Here is a 24,214-nt window from a genome sequence, read left to right as displayed (position 1 = left end):
AATACCTGAAAGGGAAAGTTTTCCCTCTTTCTTTTTAAAGATTGACTTAATTATTTATGGACCTCTATTAGGTAAAGCTTAAAACTTCCCTAGTAGCTCAGACGGTAAAGAATCTGCCTGCAAAGCAGGAGACCCAGGTTTGATCCCTGAGACGGGAATATCCCCTGGAGAAGGAAACGGCAACCCACTCTAGTGTTCTGGCCTGGAGAGTTCCATGGACAGAGGAGCCTGGTGGGCTACAGTCCATGTGATCACAAAGAGTTGGACACGACTGAGTGACTAACACACACCCAGTGATATTGTGTATCACTTGTCTTGAAGCTATCTTAAAGATTTTCCATTAAGTACAATGGTTGTAGTATTTTTGGAATATAAACCTTACTGAATAAAGGATGTTCTCTTCTATTATTAATTTGCTAAGAGTTTTCCCCCTTAATCATAGCTATTGAGTTTAATACTTTCTGCATCCTTTGATGATTATATAGATTTTCTTCTTCTGGTCTTTGATACACTGGATTGTGTTAATTGATTGTTTTTAATGTTATTGCACTCTAACATTCCTGGCACATACTCAACTTTGTCATCTTCTTCATATGCTGCTAGATTCAGCTTGCTAATATTTGATTTGAGATTTTTGACATCTTATTCATGAATGACACTTCCTGTCATTTTCCTTTCCCAAACTGTCTTTGTTTAATTTCACTTTTAAGTTTACACTAGTCTAACAGAATGAATTGGAGACTATCCCCTTTGGAGACTTCACTAGTGGCTCAGATGGTAAAGCGTCTGCCTACAATGCAGGAGACCCAGGTTCGATCCCTGGGTCAGGAAGATCCTCTGGAGAAGGAAATGGCACCCCACTCCAGTACTCTTGCCTGGAAAACCCCATGGACGGAGGAGCGTCATATGCTACAGTCCACGAGGTCACAAGGAGTTGGACATGACTGAGCAATTTCACTTCATTTCGCTTCACTTCCCTTTGTCTTTATTTTCCAAAGGAGGTTTTTTAAGTTTGAAACAGTCTATTCCTTTCAAATTTGGTAGAATTTGCTTTTAAACTGGCCAGATACAGACTTTTTTTTTCTAAAAAAAAAAAAATATATATATATATATATGAAAATATATATGTATATACATATGTGTGTGATCCTACTTTAACTATGTTTTACACAGTTATTCTATATTCAGAATCTGATCATTCCTATACAGTTATACCTAATTTTATTGTGCTTTGCAGATATTGTATTTTTGACAAATTGAAGATTTGTCATTGTTGTTATTGTTCAGTTGCTAAGTTGTGTCTGACTCTTTATGACCCTATGGACTGCAGCACACCAGACTTCTCAGTCCTCCACTATCTCCCAGAGTTTGCTCAAATTCATGTCCACTGAGTCTGTGATGCCATCCAACCATTTCATCCTCTGTCACCCTCTTCTTCTCCTGCCTTCAACCTTTCTCAGCATCAGGGTCTTTTCCAATGAGCCGTCTCTTCGCATCAGGTGGCCAGAGTATTGGAGCTTCAGCTTCAGCCTCAGTCCTTCCAATGAATACTCAGGGTTGATTTCCTTTAGGATTGACTGGTTTGATCTCCTTGCAGTCCAAAGGACTCTAAAGAGTCTTCTCCAGCACTGCAATTCAAAAGCATCAATTCTTCAGTGCTCAGCTTTCTTTATGGTCCAACTCTCAGATCTGTCCATGTGAAGGTTTGTAGCAACCCCGCATCCAGCGAGTCTGTCAGTGCCATTTTTCCCAACATTAATTGCTCACTTTATGTTTCTATGTCAAATTCTGGTAATTCTTGCAACACTTCAAACTTGTTATGCTGATCTCTGATCAATAGTCTTTGATGTCACTGCTAGGACTTGCTCAGATGGCTAGCATTTTTTAGCAATATGATATTTTAAAATTAAGGTTTATACATTGTTGTCTTTTAGATATAAAGCTATTGAACACTTAGGAGGCTACAGTATAGTGTAAACATACTCTTTTCTGCACTGGGAAACCAAAAATTTGTGTGACTTCCTTTATTGCAATATTCATTTTATTGTGATCTTCTGGAAATATATAATATCTCTGGGGTATGCCTACAGTTTGACTCCTCAGAGGTCTAAATCTGTTATTTACTGTTTCTGCTGAATTTTACTGAACTGGTGATTCCTGTGTGCCTGGTGTTTTGTTTTGTTTTGTTTTGTTTTTCAAAATTGTGAGTTTACATTTGACTGTAGTTAACCTGTGGGAATTCATAATGCCTAAACTGGAGTTTCTCCCCTCCAATAGAGGATTTTGGCTTTGTTTCTACAAGGAGCAGACAATCAATAGTATCAGCATGAGATCACTTTAGCCTGACTTGAGGGTCTTGGCTACATGGGGAGCCTTAAACTGGACTATTTCATCATGCCAAGGGTTATAGGCTTAATCTAATAATCATACTAACACTGTCTGCAGTTGCCTTGCAGAAAGAACAAGTTTCCTTTGTTTTCTGTTCATCAATCAGCTTTCAACTCACTAGTCCTTTTAATATATTCATATTCCTTGGTTCCTAGACTATTTGTTGAAATAACTTCTTTACAGTATAAAGCATAGAACTGCTTCCCCTTCCTCACGGGATAGGACCTTGTTTTGTTTTGATCATATCCAAGCTCTCCAACCTTGGATTAAGAGAGGCTACTTATTGTTTCCTCTGGAGAAGGGAGGAGGACTCACAAGGTAATGGAGCACCAAGGAAAGATTAATCTAGGCCCTGAAAGTAGATGCATGGAATAAGGTACATGGATAGAAAAATAAGGTACACAGTATCAAAGAGAAATTGATACCAATCGGGGTTCTCAGCCTCCTTAATCAATAGAAATTGATAAGAGACCAGACAAGAAATTCAGGCAAGGCTTTACTGAGGCTCTTGCTGCAGTAGTGGGGAATAAAAACAAGTAACAGCTTCCCTTACTCTTTCCCCCATGGGAGTGCGCTGGTTCCTTTTACGCAGTGAGGGAAAGGGTGTGTTCAGGGGTTGGGCTGGACGGGTGGTTTAGGTGGTTTGCTCACCCCTTTGGTGGTGTTGTGTGTGCAGGAGAGCATGTGCAGTACCCTTTTTCTTCCAGCTCCTTAGACGTGGCAGTGGGGTTTTGGGTATCTTTGTATCTTCTTATCCATAATTTGCCCCACTGTACAGGCACAGTTTTTAGTCCCTTATAGTTTCTTTTATGTTTTGTTGCTTGAGGAGATGTTTGGCCAGGTACAAGCACTGCAGCAAAGGACCCCAGGTCCCAGCCTGCTTCAAAACCTCAAAGTGGAACACTGGTACAATTTGTCATTGTTGTTCAGTCACTAAGTCACGTCTGACTTTTTGCAACCCCATGGACTGCAGCACCCCAGGCTTCCATGTCCCTCACTATCTCCCAGAGTTTGCTCAAACTCATATCTATTGAATCAGTGATGCCATCCAACCATCTCATCCTCTGTCACTCCCTTCTCCTGCCTTCAATCTTTCCCAGCATCAGGGTCTTTTCCCAATGAGTCTGCTCTTCACATCAGTTGGCCAGAGTACTGGACTTTCAGCATCAGTTCTTCCAGAGAGTATTCAGGGTTGATTTCCTTTCGGATTAACTAGTTTGATCTTGCTGTCCCAAGTACTGGTATAATTACTCCACTGATTATGACTGAATTTCTGGTAAACCTCTTTATAAGCCAAAAAAGAAGGTTTGAGAGAAAGATGTAGTGGAGAAGCATTTACATTGCCCATTCCTGGGAGGAGCTCCTGTCCTCCATAAAGTAAAACCACAGTAGGTTGTTTTTGGTTACTGTTTTTTGTTTGTTTGTTTTGTTTTTTGCCATGCCATATGACTTGCAGTATCTTAGTTCCCCTACCAGGGATTGAACGCACGCCACCCAGGCCACAGTAGTGGAAGCACTGAGTCTTAACCACTGGACCACCAGGGAATTTCTGTGTTGATATTTCTGTTGATGTGCCAAACATGAGAGGAAAATTAAGCCAAGGAGAATCACTAATGATATTTGATCTTTTGTTTCAGATGTTTGTTTATTGTGAAAAGCATGCATATAAGAATCAAATGAAAATTCTATCCCAGACTACAAACACAGCTTGAAAGAATTCAGAGGGATTGACACCCTAGCCATCTCTGGAGATAGACTCAATGGACATAAGAGACAGATATTTGACAAGCCTATTTAAGGACTGTTGAAATATACTGGGGCTTATATAATACAGTTACTCTTCAGCTATTTATTTATTCTGTTGCAATGATTCCTACTAATGTCAAATCCTCCTAGGTGTTGTCAGTTGCTACCAACACAACATGTTTTAGTTCTATAAAGTCAGAAAAACTAAAATATCTGTGCCACTTAATGTTTTTATTGAGGAACTTGGTTATCCTTTCTCTCTTATAACTCTTTCCCCCCATCCATGTCAACAGTGTTGGAGAGTTTTGTTGAATCCTGTTTATAACAGTAACAGCAGACATTAACACAGTCCTTTCCCAGGCTTAATAGGATGAATGGGGATTCAGCAATGATCAAGCCAAGCATGATCCTTCCTTATTTTCATTGATCTTAAAGTTGTCTCTTCTTTTTTGAAAATCCCACTCTCTTTCTTATTTAACCTCTTTTGTGGTGCTCAAAGTAAAAATGATTGCCCCAATTTTACCATAAAACACTCATTGCCTTTGAGAAATCAGACTGAACTTTAACTAAGGAGTGGCAAAACTCCCTTTGCTTCCTTTGCAACTGTTATTTTTCTGCCTTCACGTATCTGTATGTCCACCAGATGAATCCCTACTCTGAGAAAACCCAAAGAAGTACAGTAGGGAGTCACTAATCATTTGTTGGATAACAAATTATACAACTTTGGGTTACTGATACTGTGATTCTACATTTTGCCTCTTGAGTCTGAACCAGCAATAGTATAGAGAACTTTCCCTCAATATCTTCTGGTACCTAGAGAACCAGAAAAATCATTCATGGGTTACTTTCACTATTTGTCTTGGTACACTGATTTAGTTACACTAAAGAGAAACCTAGACAAACTAGCTATGACAAGCCTAAAACAGCGTATGAAAAAGCATTTGCCAACAAAGTCATGTCTCTGTGACTTAAGTGCCATATAGTCAAAGCTATAGCTTTTCCAGTAGTCATGTATGGATGTGAGAGTTGGACCATAAAGAAGGCTGAGCGCTGAAGAATTGGTAACTTTCAAATAGTGTTGCTGGAGAAGACTCTTGAGAGTCCCTTAGACAGCAGGGAGATCAAACCAGTCAATCCTAAAGGAAATCAACCCTGAATATTCAATGGAAGGACTGATGCTGAAACTGAAGTTCCAATACGTTGGCCACCAAAGAACTGACTCATTGGAAAAGACCCTGATGTTGGGGAAGATTGAGTGTAGGAGAAGAAAGGGATGACAGAGGATGTCAATGAACATGAATCTGAGCAAACTCCAGGAGTTGTGAAGGACAGGGAAGCCAGGAGTGCTGCAGTCCATGGGGTCCCTGTGGTCGCAGAGACACTACTTGGCTAGTGACTGAACAACAACAAAACAGAAAACATGATCTTATCCTTAGCCAGGGCAATTGTATCAATATTACCCTAACTGCTCACAAGGTTACTTTTGTTAACTGAGAATTGTAGGATTTCTAACTGCATCCTGGATTAGAAAGTATTTGACCACAAGTTTAAACTGTTATTCATTCATTCAACAAATGGTTATTGAGTGACTAATCTGGCTGTAGAAGATATAACAGAGGACAAATTAAACAAATATTCCTACTCCTATGGAACTTATATTGTATCTGAAAAGAAAGGAAAGAAGCAAGATAAGTAAAATACTATTTTAAAGTAATGTTAAGGAGAAAATAAAACAGAGGAAGGAGAGAAACACCAGGAAAAGGGGGATTACAATTCTTGATATAAAAAGTTCACCAAGGAGTTGTATTTTGAATGTAGACCTGGAGAAGGTGAAGGAGTGAGCTATGTAACTATTTGGAGGGGAATATGCCAGGCAGAGAAGAGTAGGTGCAAAGGCCCTTGGTGGAAGCTTGTTCACTATGTCTTAAGAATAGCAAGGAGGCAAATCTGGCTGAAGATGAATGAGCTAAGGAGAAAGTAAATAGAGGTAAAGTTAGAGAAAAATGGGGGAGATTACACTGGGGGCCTCATAAGTCACTGTGAAAACTTGGGCTTTTATGAGAAGTGAAAACGGAGCCACTAACGGTTATAAGGAGGAATGACATGATTGATGTATGCTTTATCATGAGTGCTACTGTTGTTTTGTTGAACTAAAAATTAAAGAGGGGCAAGGAGGGACTTCCCTGGTGGTCCAGTGGCTAAGACTGCACACTCTGAATGCAGGGGGCATGAGTTCAATCCCTGGTCAGCGACCTAGATTCCACATGCCTCAACTAAGAGTTTGATTGCCAACTAATGATCCCAAATGCAAAAAAAAAAAAAAAAAAAGAACCCATGTGCTGCAGCTAAGATCCAGAAGAGTCAAATAAATAATTTTTTTTTTTTTAAAGAGGAGCAAGGAAAGAAGTAGGAAGAGCTGAGGAAGATATTGCAGTATTCCATATGAGAAATGATGGTGACTTGAACTTGAGTGGTAGTAGTGGAAATGGTACCAAGTGATTGAATTCTGGATGTATTTTGAAGAGAGAGCCAGTAAGATTTACTTGTTGGATCAGATTGGGGTGAGAGAGTAAGGGAAGACAATATAGCACCGAGGATTTTGGCCTGAGTAACAGGAAGAAAGGAGTCGCCATTTACTGAGATAAGGACGATGGCAAGAGGAGCATCCTAGAGCAGGGATGCTTGTCAGGCATCAAAGCAAATGTGCCGAGTAGGCAGGGGAATGTGAGTCTGGAGCTGAATGCAGAGGTCTGGGCTGGAGATTGAAATTTGGGAGTCACTGTCATATGATGGCATTTAAAGTGACTAGAGGAGAGACTCCCCTGGTGGTGGCTAAGATTCCTTGCTCCCAATGTAAAGGTCCAGGTCCAATTCCTGATCAGGGAACTAGCTCCTGCATGCCGCTAATAAAGATCTGACGTGCTGCTATTAAGACCCGGTGCAGCTAAATCAATAAATAAAGTTACTTAATTAATTTTAAAAAGTCTAACCAGGGAGCTGGGAGTTGGTGTTCTATATATGACTAAAGAGTCAGACACGACTGAGAAGCCAGTCAAGTTTCCGCAAGGTTCTGAAGGTTCAAGATTCTGTGCTGCACAGAAGATGAATGATCCTGCATGCTGTGATTAAGACCCAGAACAGCCAAATAAATAAATACATATTTTTAAAAAATTTTTAAAGTAAATTTATTAAAAAATAAAGTGACTGGAGGAAACCTCCAAGGAAGTGAAAATAAATAAAAGAGCGTACTCAGAGGTCACAGAGATGAGGAAGAACCAGCAAAGGAGACAGGGGACAAAAACCAGCAGTGTGGTATTCTGGAAGTGAAGAACGTGTTTCTAGGGGAGAGTGATCAACTGAGCCAAATGCTGCTTTAGGTCACGGAAATGAGAACTGAGACGTGACTTCTGGATACAGCAATCTAGAGGCCTGTGGCGAGCTCTGATAAGAGCAGTTGGTGGAAGAGCGAGGACAAGAACTCAATGGGTGTGGGTCGATGAGGGAACAGGATGAGCAGAATTGGACACAGGCGAATATAGAGAATTAGTTCATGGAGTGTTCTGTAAAAAGAAAGGCCTGGCAGAAACAGGGTAAAGAAACGGTTCTTAAAGGATGGGTGTTAAAAAAAAAAAAAGGATGGTGCAATTATGATACTTTGTTTTGGATTTTTTTTTTTTTAACTGTACCTCTCAGCATGTGGGGTCTTAGTTGCCTGACCAGGGATCAAACCCTTGCCCTCTGCAGTGGAAGCATGGAATCTTAACTGCTGGACGACCAAGGTAGTCCCTGACAACATGTCTTTATACATTGATGAATAAGTCTATAGAGTGGCAGGTTGATACACAGGAAAGAGAAGAGAGAACTGTTAGAGCAATGCTTTTACACTGACAAAAGGAATAGGGCTAGTGTGTAAGGGGAGGGGTGGGCAAGGAAGAACGGCAGATGCAGGTTGGGTAGATGTGTCTGGAGACATGACTATCCTTTGGCTTCTATACACTTTTTACAAAAGAAGTAAAACTTTTGGTTAATGTACTTATACATAATGATAGTGATGGCTGACATACTCACTTTGGGATGACCAGATTATCTTTGTTTTTTTTTTAAGATTTTTTTTTTTGATGTAGGCCATTTTTAAAGTCTTTATTGAATTTGTTACAGCATTGCTTCTGTTTTATGTTTTAGTTTTTTTGCTGGAGAAGCATGTGTGATCTTAGCTTCCCGACTAGGGATTGAACATACATGGCACCCCCTTGCTCTTGGAAAGTGAAGTCTTAACCACTGGACCACCAGGGAAGCCCCAAGAAGATTATCTTTAAAATTTGAAAAGTATACATGTTGCTAATGCTGTTGCCGTCAACACTGGGAGGAATGTTACAGTAACATTCCAAGACAGTCTGGTGACCTTCCTCCCAAATTGTTCTTCCTGGATATGCCTCTCTGGTTGTTTTAAAGTGTTTCCTTAATAATCAACTCTACTAAAATAACCCCACAATAATTAGCTCCCTTCATCTAAACACCAGGTATTTTTTAGTTTGGATCTTTGAGTCACAAAGTTTTTCTATTTTTTTTTTTTTCTCAGAGTAGCCACATTCTTGTTTCCTGAGCTTGATTATAGGTAGTCTAATCCATTTCAAAAATTGGTCAAATACAGCTGCTGACTGCCCCATTCAGTTAATTTTCAATTTCTAGCTACTTTCCAGTTCAAGTGATTAAAGGTAGGAACATGAGATAATGGGTCATTTACTGAGTTGTTGATACAGATGGTCATACTGAAAATGGGAAGGGATCATTCTAGAATGCTTAAAATATGTTAGAAGAAGACTTTTTGTTGGTTGATAAAAGGCTTGGCATAGCTCTCTGTTTTTTCGGTGAAATCACTAAAGTCAGGATTGCAAACCTCTAAAGGATCACCTGGCCCAATCATTCATTTGATGCTTCAGCTCCTCTGTAACATCTCTGCTAAGTATGTCCACACTTTCCTTAGCTCTAATGCCAGGAAGGTGACTACTTTACTCCTCTACATCATAGAAATTAACATACAAGGACACATCTGGAGGTTTCTATTTAAAATAATGATGAATTGTATGAAAGTTTTCAGACAGTCAAGAGATTTTTCAGTTGCTACACAAAGGATTATAAATCAGAATTCTGGTTTTACAGAGATGCAAATGGGGACATGCAGGTGGAAATGCAGGCGTAAGTACCTTGTACAGCAGGCTGAGATGCTGAGAGTCCCAAGCTAATTCAGGTCTGAAGCACTAGTCACTTCACAGTTGAGGCCAGAGGATGATGTGGGAAGTCTGAGCCGTAGGCTGCTCTCCCAAAGCTATCCTGTGTCTGAATTTTCTTCCCTAAACTTGACAGCATGGCTGACAGCTTTCTTGTCTTTGATTTAGCTCAAGGTACCTGGTTTGCTGCAAGATTTAAAATCCCCCCTTCCTGGGTCATCATTTTGGTCAGAAGATTTAGTTCATAATCAATTAATGTTTGATAAGATAACTGGACAAAACTATGCATCCTTTTTCCTCTTAAATACACATAATACAGACAGGGTGAAATCATTTCAGGTTAATGAAGTTGATGTTCTATTTTTGCTTTAATCGATGTGGTTAGCATTAATTCCAGCTGAAATAATGTTTTCCATTTTTTATATAAACCTCAGGATAGTAAGTTTACTAAAAAATTATTTCACTTGGGAGAGAGGGATGAATAGGTGGAGCACAGGGAATTTTAAGAGCAATGGGACTCTTCTGTGTGTGTGTGCTCAGTTACTTCAGCTGTGTCCAACTCTCTGAGGCCCTATGGACTGTAGCTCACCAGGCTCCTCTATCCATGGGATTCTCCAGGCAAGAATACTGGGGTGGATTGCCATGCCCTCCTCCAGGGGATCCTCCTGACCCAGGTATTGAACCTGAGTCGCCTGCATCGCAGGCAGATTCTTTACCACTGAGCCACCAGGGAAGCCCCGGAACACTTCTGTATGATACCCTAAGGATGTCAATATACGCTTATCAAAACTACATTCTATATGTAGAACACAAAGAATAAACCCTAATATAAACTATGGATTTGGGGCAATAATAATGTGTCTGTATTGATTCATTGATTGTAACACAGGTACCTCTGTGTTGGGGGATGTTGATAGAAAGGGAGCCTGTCCTTGTACAGGGCAGGGGTGTAAGTTAAGGGGTATTTTCTGCTCAGTTTTGCTGTAAACTTAAAACAACTCTAAAAATAAAGTCTATCAAAAAATGTTGGAGTCATTTTAAAAAAACTGTTACCAATGGCAATTAAAAACTATAGTGAAGGCATTTACTTCTTTGTTAAATTATTTTGTACAGTGAAGAATCACTCAAATTTAGTTGTATGACAAACTTAGGGATGTCTGAGAAAAGCCCCATAGATGAGGAGTATTAGATTTTCAGACTTTTTTTTTAAGGCAGAACCTGAAAACTGGGCAGAAAGATTCTCTCAAGTAATTGCAAAGTAATCTCTGGGATAACTGGATATTTTCTCTGGGTCTTCTGATGGTTTTATAACCTGGTGGCAACTTCAGACTAGTGAAAATAGGTAGTATTTTCTAAGAAATAGCCAGTTGATTTTATTATACAGCATGATGGAAAGTCATGGAAGAAAGGAGAGGCATAAATGACCTGTTTCATTCTTGGGGGCTGGGAGAACCCCTGGAATGCAGTTTAGTATGATGGCTCATCCTGCCTCTGTGGGTGTCTAAGACAATTGTCACAAATTATAAGAATCCCACTGGGATTCCAATCCTAACAGGTATTGGGTGAGGGGTACTTAGAGTGCCTTGTAGAGTACGTGTTATTCTCATCTTTTTCCCAGAAAAGTGTATGGAGCTTTTGTTTAATTAAAAAAGAAAAAAAAATTTTTTTTACCTTTTTGGCTGCCTTGGGTCTTTGTTGCTGTGCCTGGGCTTTCTCTAGTTGCAGCAAGCAGGAACCACTCTCTGGTTGCAGTGCTTGGGCTTCTCGTTATGGTGGCTTCTCTTGTTGCGGAGCACGTGCTTAGTTGCCCAGCTGCCCCACAGCATGTGGAATCTTCCAGAAGCAGGGATGGAACTCATCCCCAGCATTGGCAAGTGGACTTCAACTACTGAACCACCAGGAAGTCTTTTTTTTTTTTAGGCACCAAATTTTTATTAACCCACTTTCTTGCTCAATTTTATCATTATAAACCACATGAATCTCTTTTTGACCCAGAGTTGTGAAGGGAATTATCAAGTTACAATGTGCTTTTAAGTGTCTCTGGCTCCTCTGAACCTCTGGCTGTCACTTTTCTTGTCCTCTCTCACTTAACAGTATATTCCAACCCCTGTAAAATAGGGACTAAAAGTACCAGTCTCTTTGCTCTGAGGTTGAAGAGAATGCCAAGCACTAAGCTAGGCTCTCAGGAGCCTCAAACTCCAACAGTTCCTCCCCACCCTTTGACAAATCCCCTTCTTCCTTATCATGGGCTGAGGAACCAATGAACTTGTCATCAAGAACATGGGTATAAAGTCCACAGGCCAAGTGAGGGCCTGGATGGTAAAGTGCATGGGCTTTGTGCCTACCACTGCCAACTTCCAGCCTCAGGAAGGACTGATTGAGTGAGCAGTTCAAAAACCCCTGAGCTCAAGGCTCTTTCCCTGTGGGTAACTCCTATGTACCTCCATCATGACCAGGGCTTGAGGGAGGACTTTTCAATTCCCACCCCTACACTTGGGACAGCATGAGGAATGAAGCAGAGGCCAAAGACTGAGTGACTAGCCCCAGGGAGTCGACGGGGGACATTATCAAACCAATTTCAAAGGTGGTGGTGTTTTTGCTCTTGGGGAAGAGAGGTGGGGGGCTTCCCAGGTGGCTCAGTGGTAAAGACTCCACCTGCCAATGCAGGAGATGCCAGAGATGTGGGTTCCATCCCTGGGTCGGGAAGATCCCTTGGAAGAGGAAATGGCCACCCACTCCAGTATTCTTGCCTGGAAAATCCTATGGAGAGAAGAGTCTGGAAGGCTACAGTCCATGGGGTCGCCAAGAGTCAGATGGGACTGAGAGACTGAGCATGCTTGCAGGAGCGGTGGGACCCAGGTAAGGACAGCAACTGGCAGGCAAAGGGCAGGTTTGGTTCTTAGTGGTCAGGCTGGAAGGGGCCATCATGGGACACGCCCAGGTATGGGCCTGCTTCTCAGTCAGCTTGGTCAGCTTCACATTCAGCTTGCCCAGGGGGGCTTCAGCCACTGCTTTGTCCAGGTTCTTGGGCAGGAAGTAGACCTCCACAGGGTGTTTATCTGGGTGGGTCTACAGCTCAGTCTTCGCCAGCACCTGGTTGGTGAAGGAGTCGCTCATCATGAAGCTGGGATGGCCCATGGTGCAGTCCCAGTGGACCAGCTGGCCCTTGGCCAGCCCTATGATCAGTGCCCATTATTCAACAAGTACAGTCCACCTGGGGCTTGATGTTTGCCTTCTCCACAGTACTCTCATTCAGGCACTTGATATCAATCTCCACGTTAAAGCATCTGATTTACACACAGTGACATCATCTTTCATCTGTTCAAAGCGTGGGTTGACGGATGAGCTTGGTACAGCCAATGGTGGTGACAAAATGCTGCCCTCCTGAGGGGTCTCATCCATGATGGTCACCTCACACCCCTCCATGGCAGCCTAAAGCACATTGGTGGAGTTCATCTCTCCTATGATGAATCGGGCCCTGAAATCCCTTAGGGCCTGGGCATAGCCATTGCCCTTGTTGCCACAGCCCACTACCACCGCCATCTTGCCCGCATTCATCATGTCAGGAGTCGTTGACACTGACAGCAGGCACCTTCAGGATCCATTGATCATCCTTTTATACAGGTTGTGGACCCACACTGTGGTCTCTTCAGAGATGCCTCAGATGTCAGACTGGGGCTGCGGGTACTCGGTGCGGATGCTGTTGGTGAGGTTAGCACCATTGCCCAGCATCATGTTGAAGGGCACATCCCTGAAGCACAGTGTCTGCTGGATGCACCACAGTTACTCCTCATCCATGTCACTCTTCTGGGCATGGAATGCCAGCCTTGGCAATGGCAGCTGTTGTGTGGTCCTGGGCAGAGAAGATATCGCAGCTGGACCACTGCACCTCACCACCCAGGCCGATGTGGGTCTCACCAAGGACAGCTGTCTCCATGGTAATGTGCAGGCAGATAGCAACATGGCGCCCTTCAGTGACTTGGAGGCAGAGTACATCTCCTGCATGCGCATCAGGCCTGGCATCTCATTCTCTGCGAGGTCCAGGGCTTTGCGTCCCCAGGCAGCCAGGCTGAAGTCAGTGGCTTTGTAAAGCAGCTTGTTGGACATGCTGGTAGCGTTTCTGTTTCTGCAAGGAGTGGTGAATGCGGGCAAAGGGGACTGGGCCTCAGGCTGGGAACAGGAGCTGGCAGGGCAGCACGGTGCAGGGTGAGAACAGAATATTTTAGGTAACATTCTAAATGTTGGTCGTCTTGCTCAAGTGGAAGGGAATACTGAATGTGTATATATGAGAGAATATAAAAAATAAACAAGCTACAAGGATATATTGTACAGCACAGGGGATATAGCCAATGTCTTATAATAACTTTAAATGGAGTATCAGTTCAGTTCAGTTCAGTCACTCAGTCATGTCCGACTCTTTGTGACCCCATGAATCGCAGCACGCCAGGCCTGCCTGTCCATCACCAACTCCCGGAGTTTAAAATGGAGTATAATTTATTTTAAAAATGGAATCACTATATTTTACACCCAAAACCAATAAAATATTGTAAATCAACTATACATCATTAACAAACAAAAACTAAAGAGTTCCCTGGCAGTTCAGTGGTTAGGGCTCCGAGTTCACACTGCAAGGGCATAGGCTCAATCCCTGGTTGAGGAACTAAGAGCCCATATGCGATGCATGGCATGACAAAGAAAGCAAACAAATAAACAGAAACGTTCCTACATAGAACAAAGGAAATAATACACAAGAAACCAGCAAGTATGTGATTCTGTTAAGGCCAAATGGGATCTAAATCTGAGTCAAGGTGTTGGCCAATAGGTGAGAATGATGGAGTTCAGATTCCTGCCCAACTGAGACTGGACAATCAAAACCAGACTCTACTGGGGGAAGGGGTTGTGGAAGGGAGACAGTAGGGCAGGAGGGATGGCGAGAGGAAGTGGGAATGTGACCACTGGAGAAGCAGCAGCACAAAGATGAAGCAGCTGACTGAACTCCATATATAATATATGCTTGATTGGACTCAGGTAAAAGCACTGAATTTGAAGAAACTAAACTTCTTGAGGTTCCCAATGACTGGTGGCACAGATCGACAGGAGGAAAGAACTCAGTCACTGCCGACGTAGAAACACCTCCAGCTGGCACTGAATGACCACCTGGAACCGTCTCTGCCATTCCCTGTCTGCAGTCACCGTCTCTGACCTTGGTATCCCATTCTATTCCCTGGGGTGTTCATTTTTACGTTATGCAAACATTCTTTCACGGTCGTGTGCCCTGGACCCTTTGCGAAGTGGACTGGAATAGGAGAGTGGATAGAAGACACAGTGTGCAGGAAGTGACAAAGGACTTTGTGATTATACAGTCTTTTGCATTCTAGAAATTAGAGTGGGGGGGGTGAAATCAGCAGAATTATGACTCTAGTTTTCCCAGTTATTTACATTTAATCCCTGATCGCATAATATATGAACTTCTAGCATAATACCATAATGTTCGTTATATAAAAGAAAGTTTTATCCAAACTACATATATCACTATGTAAACTCCTTTAGAAATGGAAATAATTCTGACTCAAGTTTATCAGCGTTCAAGCTGTTAAGTGAAAATACTTAAGTGTCACAGCTGAATAAATATTCAAGAAAAACAATGAATGCTTTAGGTAAGCCATGGGCAGCCAAGTTCTTTTATTTTAGTACTTTTCATCTCTATTGTGAATTGAAAAGGGGAGGAAATGCCCTCAGTAAAATTTAGAAATCCTATCATCAAGCAAAAATTCTCTTTATAGCTAAATTACAGGTAGAAATTCACTTTAAAAAATACTATGGCCAGTTGTTAACACAGCATTACCATTTACAAATACAGTTCTTTAAACGCAACAGATTGTCATTACTCAGCAGGTTCATTAATCACAATTCAGCTTGCTATCAGGAGTGAAAATTACTGGTGTTATTAAATTTCCACCCCATTACCTTGACTTTTATTTAGAAACATTCATCAACAATCTCCTCCTTCATTAGAAGTCACAAGTTAACCAAGCCAAAAAAACAAAGTCATCAAAGAAGCACAATTTGATGATATCTTGGAAATGCAAATACTTAGTGCAATTTGGTTAATTCACAAAGTCTCTTAAGCATTACAGTAATCTACTCCAGACAATTCTCAAGCCTTTGCTTCAATGGTTAGCTATGGACATTTCAAAGTGCTTGAGAAAAAAACAGAACTTGACAGTAGATTTCTGGTAATTGTCTCAACCAGTCCTCTGACAATTACTCCTTCAGTTGTCTTTGTTTTTTTGTTAGTCCCCCAATACCCTCTGTTAAAAGAAGTGTAATTCATTGCCTTAAAGAAAAGCTGCAGGTTTCATCTTAGTGCCTTCACCAGAAATGTTCTGCTCTAAGGAAGCCACTTCCCATCTGTCCACAGGAAAAGTTCTGGGTACCATACCCAGAACTGGTTCTCAGATAGATGTCCTCCAAGATAAATTAAGATCCTAACTGATATTAACCAATCAACAAATGTTTATCAATTACTGTTCATAGGAACTGAGATAGCCATTAAAGAGAACAGAGTATAAGAAGATCAAGTCCTCTACAGCTTTACCCTCTAGATGTCTATAATATATGTATTCAAAGGAGCAGCTAATACAGAGCAGCAGATTGTTGGCGCTAAAATTAATGTGCTAGGTAGGAACTATCAGAATGAATGTTTGAATGTCTTACTCCTGACTACAGAGATGAGAAAATTCGGTCATCCTCTCAGAGCAGAAGTGAGATATGCTGTGAAAAGTAGGGGGAGGGGGAAAAAAAGGGTCCAGAGAGATGTATTTGAAAGCAAAGCAAAGCAAAATCTGCAATAAATACTGGGTTGGCCCAAAATTTCATTTGGGTTTTCCCATAAGATGTTATGGAAAAACTTGAACTAATAGTTTGGTCAACCCAATATAAACATATTTTTGTATATGGTGTAAATGTGACAACATTTCAAGTATAAATATTTATCTTGACTTCTCACGTTTTGACAGTATTCATTCAAAAAGCTGAAGCACACTCAGGTCATCCATGGCTGATTGTTTGGTTCCATGAAGAACCATGGGAAACATAGTCATGACGACCCTTGTAGGATCACAGTCTACACGAAGATTGTACCTCCAGGTTGTTGCTGCTGCTGCTAAGTCGCTTCAGTCGTGTCTGACTGTGCGACCACATGGACTGCAGCCTACCAGGATCCTCTGTCCACGGGATTTCCCAGGCAAGGGTACTGGAGTGGGTTGCCATTGCCTTCTCCTGTAACTGCCTGCAATAATCTGTCCCAGCCAAATCAACTGTAAATTGCCATTATTTGCAATGAGAGAGTAGTACTGACTGACACTTCTCAGATTAATAGATCTGGGAGGTCTGGAAATATTTTCATTTGAGAAATGTGGTCAATTTTTCTACACCTTCAGTTCAGTTGAGTTCAGTCGCTCAGTCGTGTCAGACTCTTTGCGACCCCATGAACCACAGCACACCAGGCCTCCTTGTCCATCACCAAATCTCGGAGTCTACTCAAACCCATGTCCATTGAGTCGGTGATGCCATCCAGCCATCTCATCCTCTGTCATTCCCTTCTCTTCCTGCCCTCAATCTTTCCCAGCATCAAGGTCTTTTCAAATGAGTCAGTTCTTCACATCAGGTGGCCAAAGTATTGAAGTTTCAGCTTCAACATCAGTCCTTCCAATGAACACCCAGGATGATGGACTGGTTGGATCTCCCTGCAATCCAAGGGACTCTCAAGGGTCTTCTCCAACACCACAATTCAAAAGCATCAATTCTTCGGTGCTCAGCCCTCTTTATAGTCCAACTCTCACATCCATACATGGAGAAGGAGATGGCAACCCACTCCAGTATTCTTGCCTGGAGAATCCCAGGGACGGGGGAGCCTGGTGGGCTGCCGTCTATGGGGTCGCACAGAGTCGGACACGACTGAAGCGACTTAGCAGCAGCAGCAGCAGCAGCACATTCATACATGACTACTGGAAAAACCATAGCCTTGACTAGACGGACCTTCGTTGACAAAGTAATGTCTCTGCTTTTGAATATGCTGTCTAGGTTGTTCATAACTTTCCTTCTAAGGAGTAAGCGTGTTTTAATTTCATGGCTGCAATCACCATCTGTAGTGACCTTGGAGCCCCCAGAAAACAGTCAGCCACTGTTTCCACTGTCTCTCCATCTATTTGCCATGAAGTGATGGGACCAGATGTGATGATCTTAGATTTCTAAACGTTGAGCTTTAAGCCAATTTTTTCACTCTCCTCTTTCACTTTCATCAAGAGGCTCTTCAGTTCTTCTTCACTTTCGCTCCAGGTAATTAAGGTCATCTAATCCAGATGGTGTTAATAGATAAAATATTACAGAAAGGACAGAAGGCATTTGTTGTTATTGTTGGTGTTCAGTCACTAAGTCCTGTCTGACTCTTTGTGACAGAAGGCGTATTGTTGCTATTTCAGGGCTACCAGTGTCCTGAGGTGGTTTTTTTGGTGTTCTAAGCTCAGGATGTCTGGAATAATTTAATGAATGTTTGAATACATGCTGAGGTTAAAAAAAAAAAAGTATGTGCAAAGGGAGTACCTGAATAAATCCATGACTTCCTGAAAGGGACAGCTGTCAGTTTTGTCTGACCAGCATCTTTTTTCCCGTCCATTAATGACTGAAGGCAGTAACAGTCAATCTTCATCTGTGTTATCACCTTGTGCACATCCCACTTAGTACTGTGCAGTTATCAATCAAATAGCTTGCTCCCTCTCCCCAAGGTAAATTCCAGAAAAAATTTGAATTTTGATAGGTAGGACAAAGACTAAAATGACTGGAGTTGCTCAATCCAATGTCAGTGTCCTAGAAAAGACTCTACTTGGAGTCCCTGAATGCTATCCTGATGGACTTTCCTTTCCTGAGGTATGAGCAGCAAAATCTTCCTGCGTACTAAAAACTATTCCACACTTTTAAAATTTGCTGAACTTTAATGTTTTTTTTTTTAAGCTAGAGCTGATTTTTGTGGCTTACAACCAAAGGGAATTAGTGCATTCAGTTTACCTCTGTTACAACTTCCAAGCATATCAAGTAAAAATTATTTTTGCTTTTAAGCCAGGGATGAACTAGACATGTTTGGAGGCAGGAGAAAAAGGTGTTGAAGAAGAAAAGGACAGCAGGGCTGACTTCTGGGCATGTGACCTGTGTGTTAATGTTCTGCTGCTGTTGTCTTGAAATTCTTACTATTTTTTTGAGCCAGGACCTTGCATTTTCATTTTGCACTAGGCCCAGCCAATTATGAAAGTGCTTCATATGATATAAAGCACTATATGAAGGCTGATTAATGCCCCCCCTCAAAGATGCTCACACCCTAGTTCCCAGGTCCTGTTAAGTATGTTACCCTATGTGGCAAAAAGGACTTTGCAAATGTGATTATGTTAAGGATTTTGAGTTGGGAAGATTATTTGGACTATCTGGTGGGCCCAAAGTAATTGCAAGGGTCCTTTACAAGACAGAGGCACAGAATTAGAGTTAGAAAGAGAAAGCATGTGACAACAGAAGCAGAGGGAGTGAAATCTGACTGCGTGATGCGTGGTTATGAGCGAAGGAATGTAGGTGGCCTCTTTGTTGTTGCTCAGTCACTCAGTCGTGTCCGACTCCTTGAGACCTGTGGGCTTCAGCACGCCAGGCTTCCCTGTCCTTCACTGTTTCTCAGAGTTTGCTCACTCATGTCCATTGAGTCAATACCATCCAACCATCTCATCCTGTCTCCCCCTTCTCCTCCTGCCCTTAATCTTTTCCAGTATCAGAGTCTTTTCCAATGAGCTGGCTCTTCGAAAAAGGTGGCCAAAGATTGGAACTTCAGCTTCAGCATCAGTCCTTCCAATGAAAAGGCAAGGAAACATATTTTTCCCCTAGAGAAAGCCTCTAGAAAGAATGTAGCCCTGCTTATCTTAATTGAACTCATCTCCATTACTGTAAGATGATAAATTTGTTGTAAGTCACTAAATCTGTGGTAATTTGTTATAAAAGTGACAGGAAACCTACACATTACAAGGTTACTATAAGGTCACCTTAAGGTGATGCCTTACTGCTGTTGCTGCAACGCTTCAGTCGTGTCCGGTGTCCGACTCTGTGCAACCCCAGAGGCGGCAGCCCACCAGGCTCCCCCGTCCCTGGGATGCCTTACTAGTTTACCAGAAATCAAGACTATTAATAAAACTAATAGCAGCTATTTATTGAACATTTCTTTTGTTCTAGGACCATACTAAGCCCTTTATGTATGAAATCTTATGCAATCCTAGAACAATGTTTGAAGTGGGTATGCTTGTATTTACTTTAGAGACAGACAAACGGAGGTTCAGAGAGGTTAAGCAACTTGTCTAAAGTCACATAAGCAAATAGAATGTTTTAGAGGTGGGAGCTGAACCCAGTTATCACTCCCAGTTCAACCCCATTGCCAGACTTTATATAAACCTGGGTTTGTTCCCATCCTTTAACGTTCATTATGTTTGTATGGGTCAACACAGGAGTCAAAGCTTGACCAGGGAGTCAGAGCCTGACCAGCCAGAGGACGACATCCACATCTGGGGCGTGTAAGATGGAGGAGCCCAAGCCAACTCCACAAGTCTCAGATGGCTCATCTAGGCACAGGCGATAGATGGGAGGCTACAGAAAAGTGGATGAGCCAAAGAAAGCGCCAGACATTGAAAGTCGAAGAGCCCTTGTTTTTCGTTTGCCTAGATCGTGGGCGAATCCTGAAGCCTCGTGGCGGTGCGGGTGTCAGGGGACAACGACAGAGGGAGGGGCCCCCGCCGGGTTTCCATGAGCAACTGCCAGGCGAGGGGGCGCGGCCGGCGGTCCGCGGGAAGGGCGGGCGTTCCTCTCCACCCGCCAGCACCGCCTCTTGTTTTGAAGGCCCGCGTGGTCTCGCGTCATTGGCCGCCGTGGAGCTCCGGGGAGGCGGGGCGGTCTCCGCGGCTGTAGCTCTCCAGTTACCCCCTCCGCCGGCCCCGCCTTCCGGCCGCCGGCGCCCACCGGGCCAACTGGACCACAACTCCCACAAGGCCTCGCGCTCGGAGGGGGGGGGCGTGGCCGGGCGCAGGGGAAGCCGGGGGCGGGGCCGCCTAGGGGATGAAGGGGGGGCGCTCGACTCGTCAACCTCACTCACAGCTGCCGGGCGGCTGGGAGAGCGTCCTCCGCCACTGGACTGGCGTGCAGACCTCTGACCCTGGAGTCTCTCGGCCGCCGGGAACCGTCCTCTTGGGTCGTCGCCCGGGCTGCCCGCCGTTTCCCGGCCCCGAGGGGCCCGGCCGGCCGCGGCGGGGGGAGAGGTCAGCATGAGCCCGGGGGTCCGGCGGGCCGGCGCAGGGCAGGGGGCGGCGGCCGCGGTGCAGCTTCTCGTCACCCTGAGCTTCCTCCCGAGCGTCGTCGAGGCCCAGGTAAGCCGGAGTGATGGCGGTGCGGGGACCCCCGGCCGAACGCCGGCGGTGGAGGCGGCGACCGGGCCGCGACTGAGGCGCGGGCGGGCAGGGGAGGGAACCCCGGGAGGTTTCTGACGAGCGGAAAAGCCGGGGGGCTGAAGCCCCGATCATCAAGTCCAGGAAACGCCTGCGAGCCGCTTGCGGTGTGAGGGGTGGCGATACGGGGTGATGGCAGGAAAAAGAGGAAGATGGTGACGGTCCCCTGAGGTGTTTTCGTTTTTATCTTTCCGATGTTTAAGCGGTTCCGAGTGTGGCGGGAGATGGGACGGGGATGAAAACCTCTGCGGCTGTTCTGGGATGAGAGCACGCAGAGAAAAGGGGAAGCCCTCCTCGCGGGGAACTCAGGGGATGGGTGGGGGGCAGGTGGGGAGTAGGTGACAGACCCAGCGGCCCTGCAGAAGCCAAGTCGATCGCGAGGGGGACAAGTCTGAACTTCCTTGACTTTTGGACTAGAGAGTCCCTCGCCTCTCTCAGGACCGTTGTATTTTTACCCAGCTTGTACTCCGTCTGCTGAGTGGCGTCGCCAGGTGAGCTCAAGTACCAGAGGGGGGCCCGTGTCTGACCTTGTGGCTCCCTCAGCAGTGAGTGATGGCCGATAAATTAGAGTTTGGGGGTTCTTTGTGAGGCGTAGCTTACAGAAGGGTTCTCAATACGCTGGTTCTCAATAGCTTCCCAGGGTCTTTTGCCTTAATAAAGGCTTCTTTTTTTATATACAGTAGAATTTGAATAGGCTTCTGCCAGGTGCTGTCTAGTCTGCACCTGCTGCAGAGTGGCAAAACTACTAAGAGCTAAAAAAAACCCCAAAAAAACAAGAAAAGGTGTCTCATGTGGCCAGATGATGAGGGGAGACATGGTTTGAAGCAATTAGTGCTGATGGTTAAGTCAAATTGAAGGTAACTCTTGCCTGGAAAATCCCATGGGCAGAGCAGCCTGCTAGTTTGCAGTCCATGGGGTCGCTAAGAGTCGGACACGACTGAGCGACTTCCCTTTTCACTTTTCACTTTCATGCATTGGAGAAGGAAACGACAACCCACTCCAGTGTTCTTACCTGGAGAATCCCAGGGACGGGGGAGCCTGGTAGGCTGCCGTCTACGGGGTCGCACAGAGTCGGACATGACTGAAGCGACTTAGCAGCAGCAGCAGCAGCAGCACATGCTAGTAAAGTAATGCTCAAAATTCTCCAAGCCAGGCTTCAGCAATACATGAACCGTGAACTTCCAGATGTTCGAGCTGGTTTTAGAAAAGGCAGAGGAACCAGAGATCAAATTGCCAACATCCGTTGGATCATCAAAAAAGCAAGAGAGTTCCAGAAAAACACTATTTCTGCTTCATTGACTATGCCAAAGCCTTTGACTGCGTGGATCACAATAAACTGTGGAAAATTCTGAAAGAGATGGGGATACCAGACCACCTGACCTGCCTCTTGAGAAACCTGTATGCAGGTCGGGAAGCAACAGTTAGAACCAGACACAGAACAATGGACTGGTTCCAGATAGGAAAAGGAGTTCGTCAAGGCTGTATATTGTCACCCTGCTTATTTAACTTATATACAGAGTACATCATGAGGAAACGCTGGGCTGGAAGAAGCACAAGCTGGAATCAAGACTGCCGGGAGAAATAGCAATAACTTCAGATATGCAGATGACACTACCCTTATGGCAGAAAGTGAAGAGGAACTAAAAAGCCTCTTCGTGAAAGTAAAAGAGGAGAGTGAAAAAAATTGGCTTAAAGCTCAACATTCAGAAAACTAAGATCATGGCATCTGGTCCCATAACTTCATGGGAACTAGATGGGAAACAGTGGAAACAGTGTCAGACTTTATTTTTGGGGGCTCCAAAATCACTGCAGATGGTGACTGCAACCATGAAATTAAAAGATGCTTACTCCTTGGAATAAAAGTTATGACCAACCTAGATAGCATATTCAAAAGCAGAGATATTATTTTGCCAACAAAGGTCCGTCTAGTCAAGGCTATGGTTTTTCCAGTGGTCATGTATGGATGTGAGAGTTGGACTGTGAAGAAAGCTGAGTGCCGAAGAATTGATGCTTTTGAACTGTGGTGTTGGAGGGAGATCCAACCAGTCCATTCTAAAGGAGCTCAGTCCTGGGTGTTCATTGGAAGGACTGATGCTAAAGCTGAAACTCCAATACTTTGGCCACCTGATGCGAAGAGTTGATTCATTGGAAAAGACCCTGATGCTGGGAGGCATTGGGGGCAGGAGGAGAAGGGGATGACAGAGGATGAGATGGCTAGATGGCATCACTGACTCGATGGACGTGAGTTTGAGTGAACTCCGGGAGTTGGTGATGGACAGGGAGGCCTAGCATGCTGCGATTCATGGGGTCGCAAAGAGTTGGACACGACTGAGCGACTGAACTGAACTGAACTGATGACGGTAACAGTGCAAACATGTTTTTCTGACTTTATTCAGACACTTTTTTTCATGACCCTAAGGTGTTCTGAACTCCAGAATGCCTGAATACTCAGTTTCTCTCCCTGTGTGAATATTTTCTAAATGAATAATAAAAGGGGAGGACTTTTAGTTTGGGAGGGTGGGATGTTAAAAATGCACATTCTCTGGACCCATTACCAACTGTTCTGATTTAATGGATCTGGATGTGATCCAGGAATCAGTATTTTAAACCAGGTTTGCAAGTAACTAATGTAGTTATCGTTTTAGCTGTCTTACAACACCACTTGGAAACACTTGAAATAGATAGTGGCAATCTACCAGACTTATAAAAAGTATATTTTCTAAATTGTCTTTGATAAAGTTATTTTCTAGTTATTAGTGGGCTGTTTCTTTTTGAGTAGAGTTTACATTTAGATATTTTTCTAAAGTTTTTTTTTTCTCATTTTCTCTTTCTTTTTAGATAGTATATTTTAATTGTATACTTTCTCACCAATTTAGAAGCTTCATTTTAGGTTTCTGTCACAAATTAATGTGTATTAATGTTTTATAATTGCATATGTACTCTAAATGTTATTATATCCAAATCAATATATATGATTTAAATTTCATTATGTCCAAATGAATATATGTAGTTCAACAGTTAAGGATTTGTGCATATTCAAGGTAGCGTGTGCCAAAGAGTCCTCAAAATTGAATACATATGGTTTTTGTTTCCAGTGATACTTTCTCATATAGTGTTCAATCATACTTTAATCTGTAACATGTTTAAAAATACATTGTCTCATTTCATTTGACACATCTTTCACACAGTGAGGTAACTGACATTTAAAGAGCTTACATGATTAATACCACAGTTAAGTAAGTGAAGGAGAGTATCTTTCTGGTCTATACAGTTGCATCTCAGTATGCTTGCTTCTTTATGGTATAGAAATAAAGTAGAGGGAGACCCAGG

At 43.3% G+C, this 24,214-nt stretch overlaps 1 protein-coding gene and 1 pseudogene across 5 annotated transcripts in view; one reads left to right on the top strand and one right to left on the bottom strand.

Moving 5' to 3' along the window:
• Positions 1-12,261: 12,261 nt before the first annotated feature.
• Positions 12,262-13,469, bottom strand: LOC113885607 (annotated as a pseudogene).
• Positions 13,470-20,582: 7,113 nt separating this feature from the next.
• ERO1B (endoplasmic reticulum oxidoreductase 1 beta) overlaps positions 20,583-24,214 on the top strand; it is a 72,097-nt gene continuing 68,465 nt past the window's right edge. For all 5 annotated transcript variants that reach the window (XM_027531151.1, XM_027531150.1, XM_027531149.1 and 2 more), the window contains exon 1: positions 20,583-20,806. In XM_027531151.1, the coding sequence (XP_027386952.1) occupies positions 20,705-20,806 (102 nt within the window). In that variant the 5' untranslated portion in view covers positions 20,583-20,704. The remainder of the gene's footprint in view (positions 20,807-24,214) is intronic.

Source organism: Bos indicus x Bos taurus, chromosome 28 (assembly GCF_003369695.1).
Source record: "Bos indicus x Bos taurus breed Angus x Brahman F1 hybrid chromosome 28, Bos_hybrid_MaternalHap_v2.0, whole genome shotgun sequence".
Lineage (NCBI taxonomy): Eukaryota > Metazoa > Chordata > Mammalia > Artiodactyla > Bovidae > Bos > Bos indicus x Bos taurus.
Note: the sequence above shows the minus strand (reverse complement) of the source record. Positions and strands in the feature narration are given on the sequence as shown.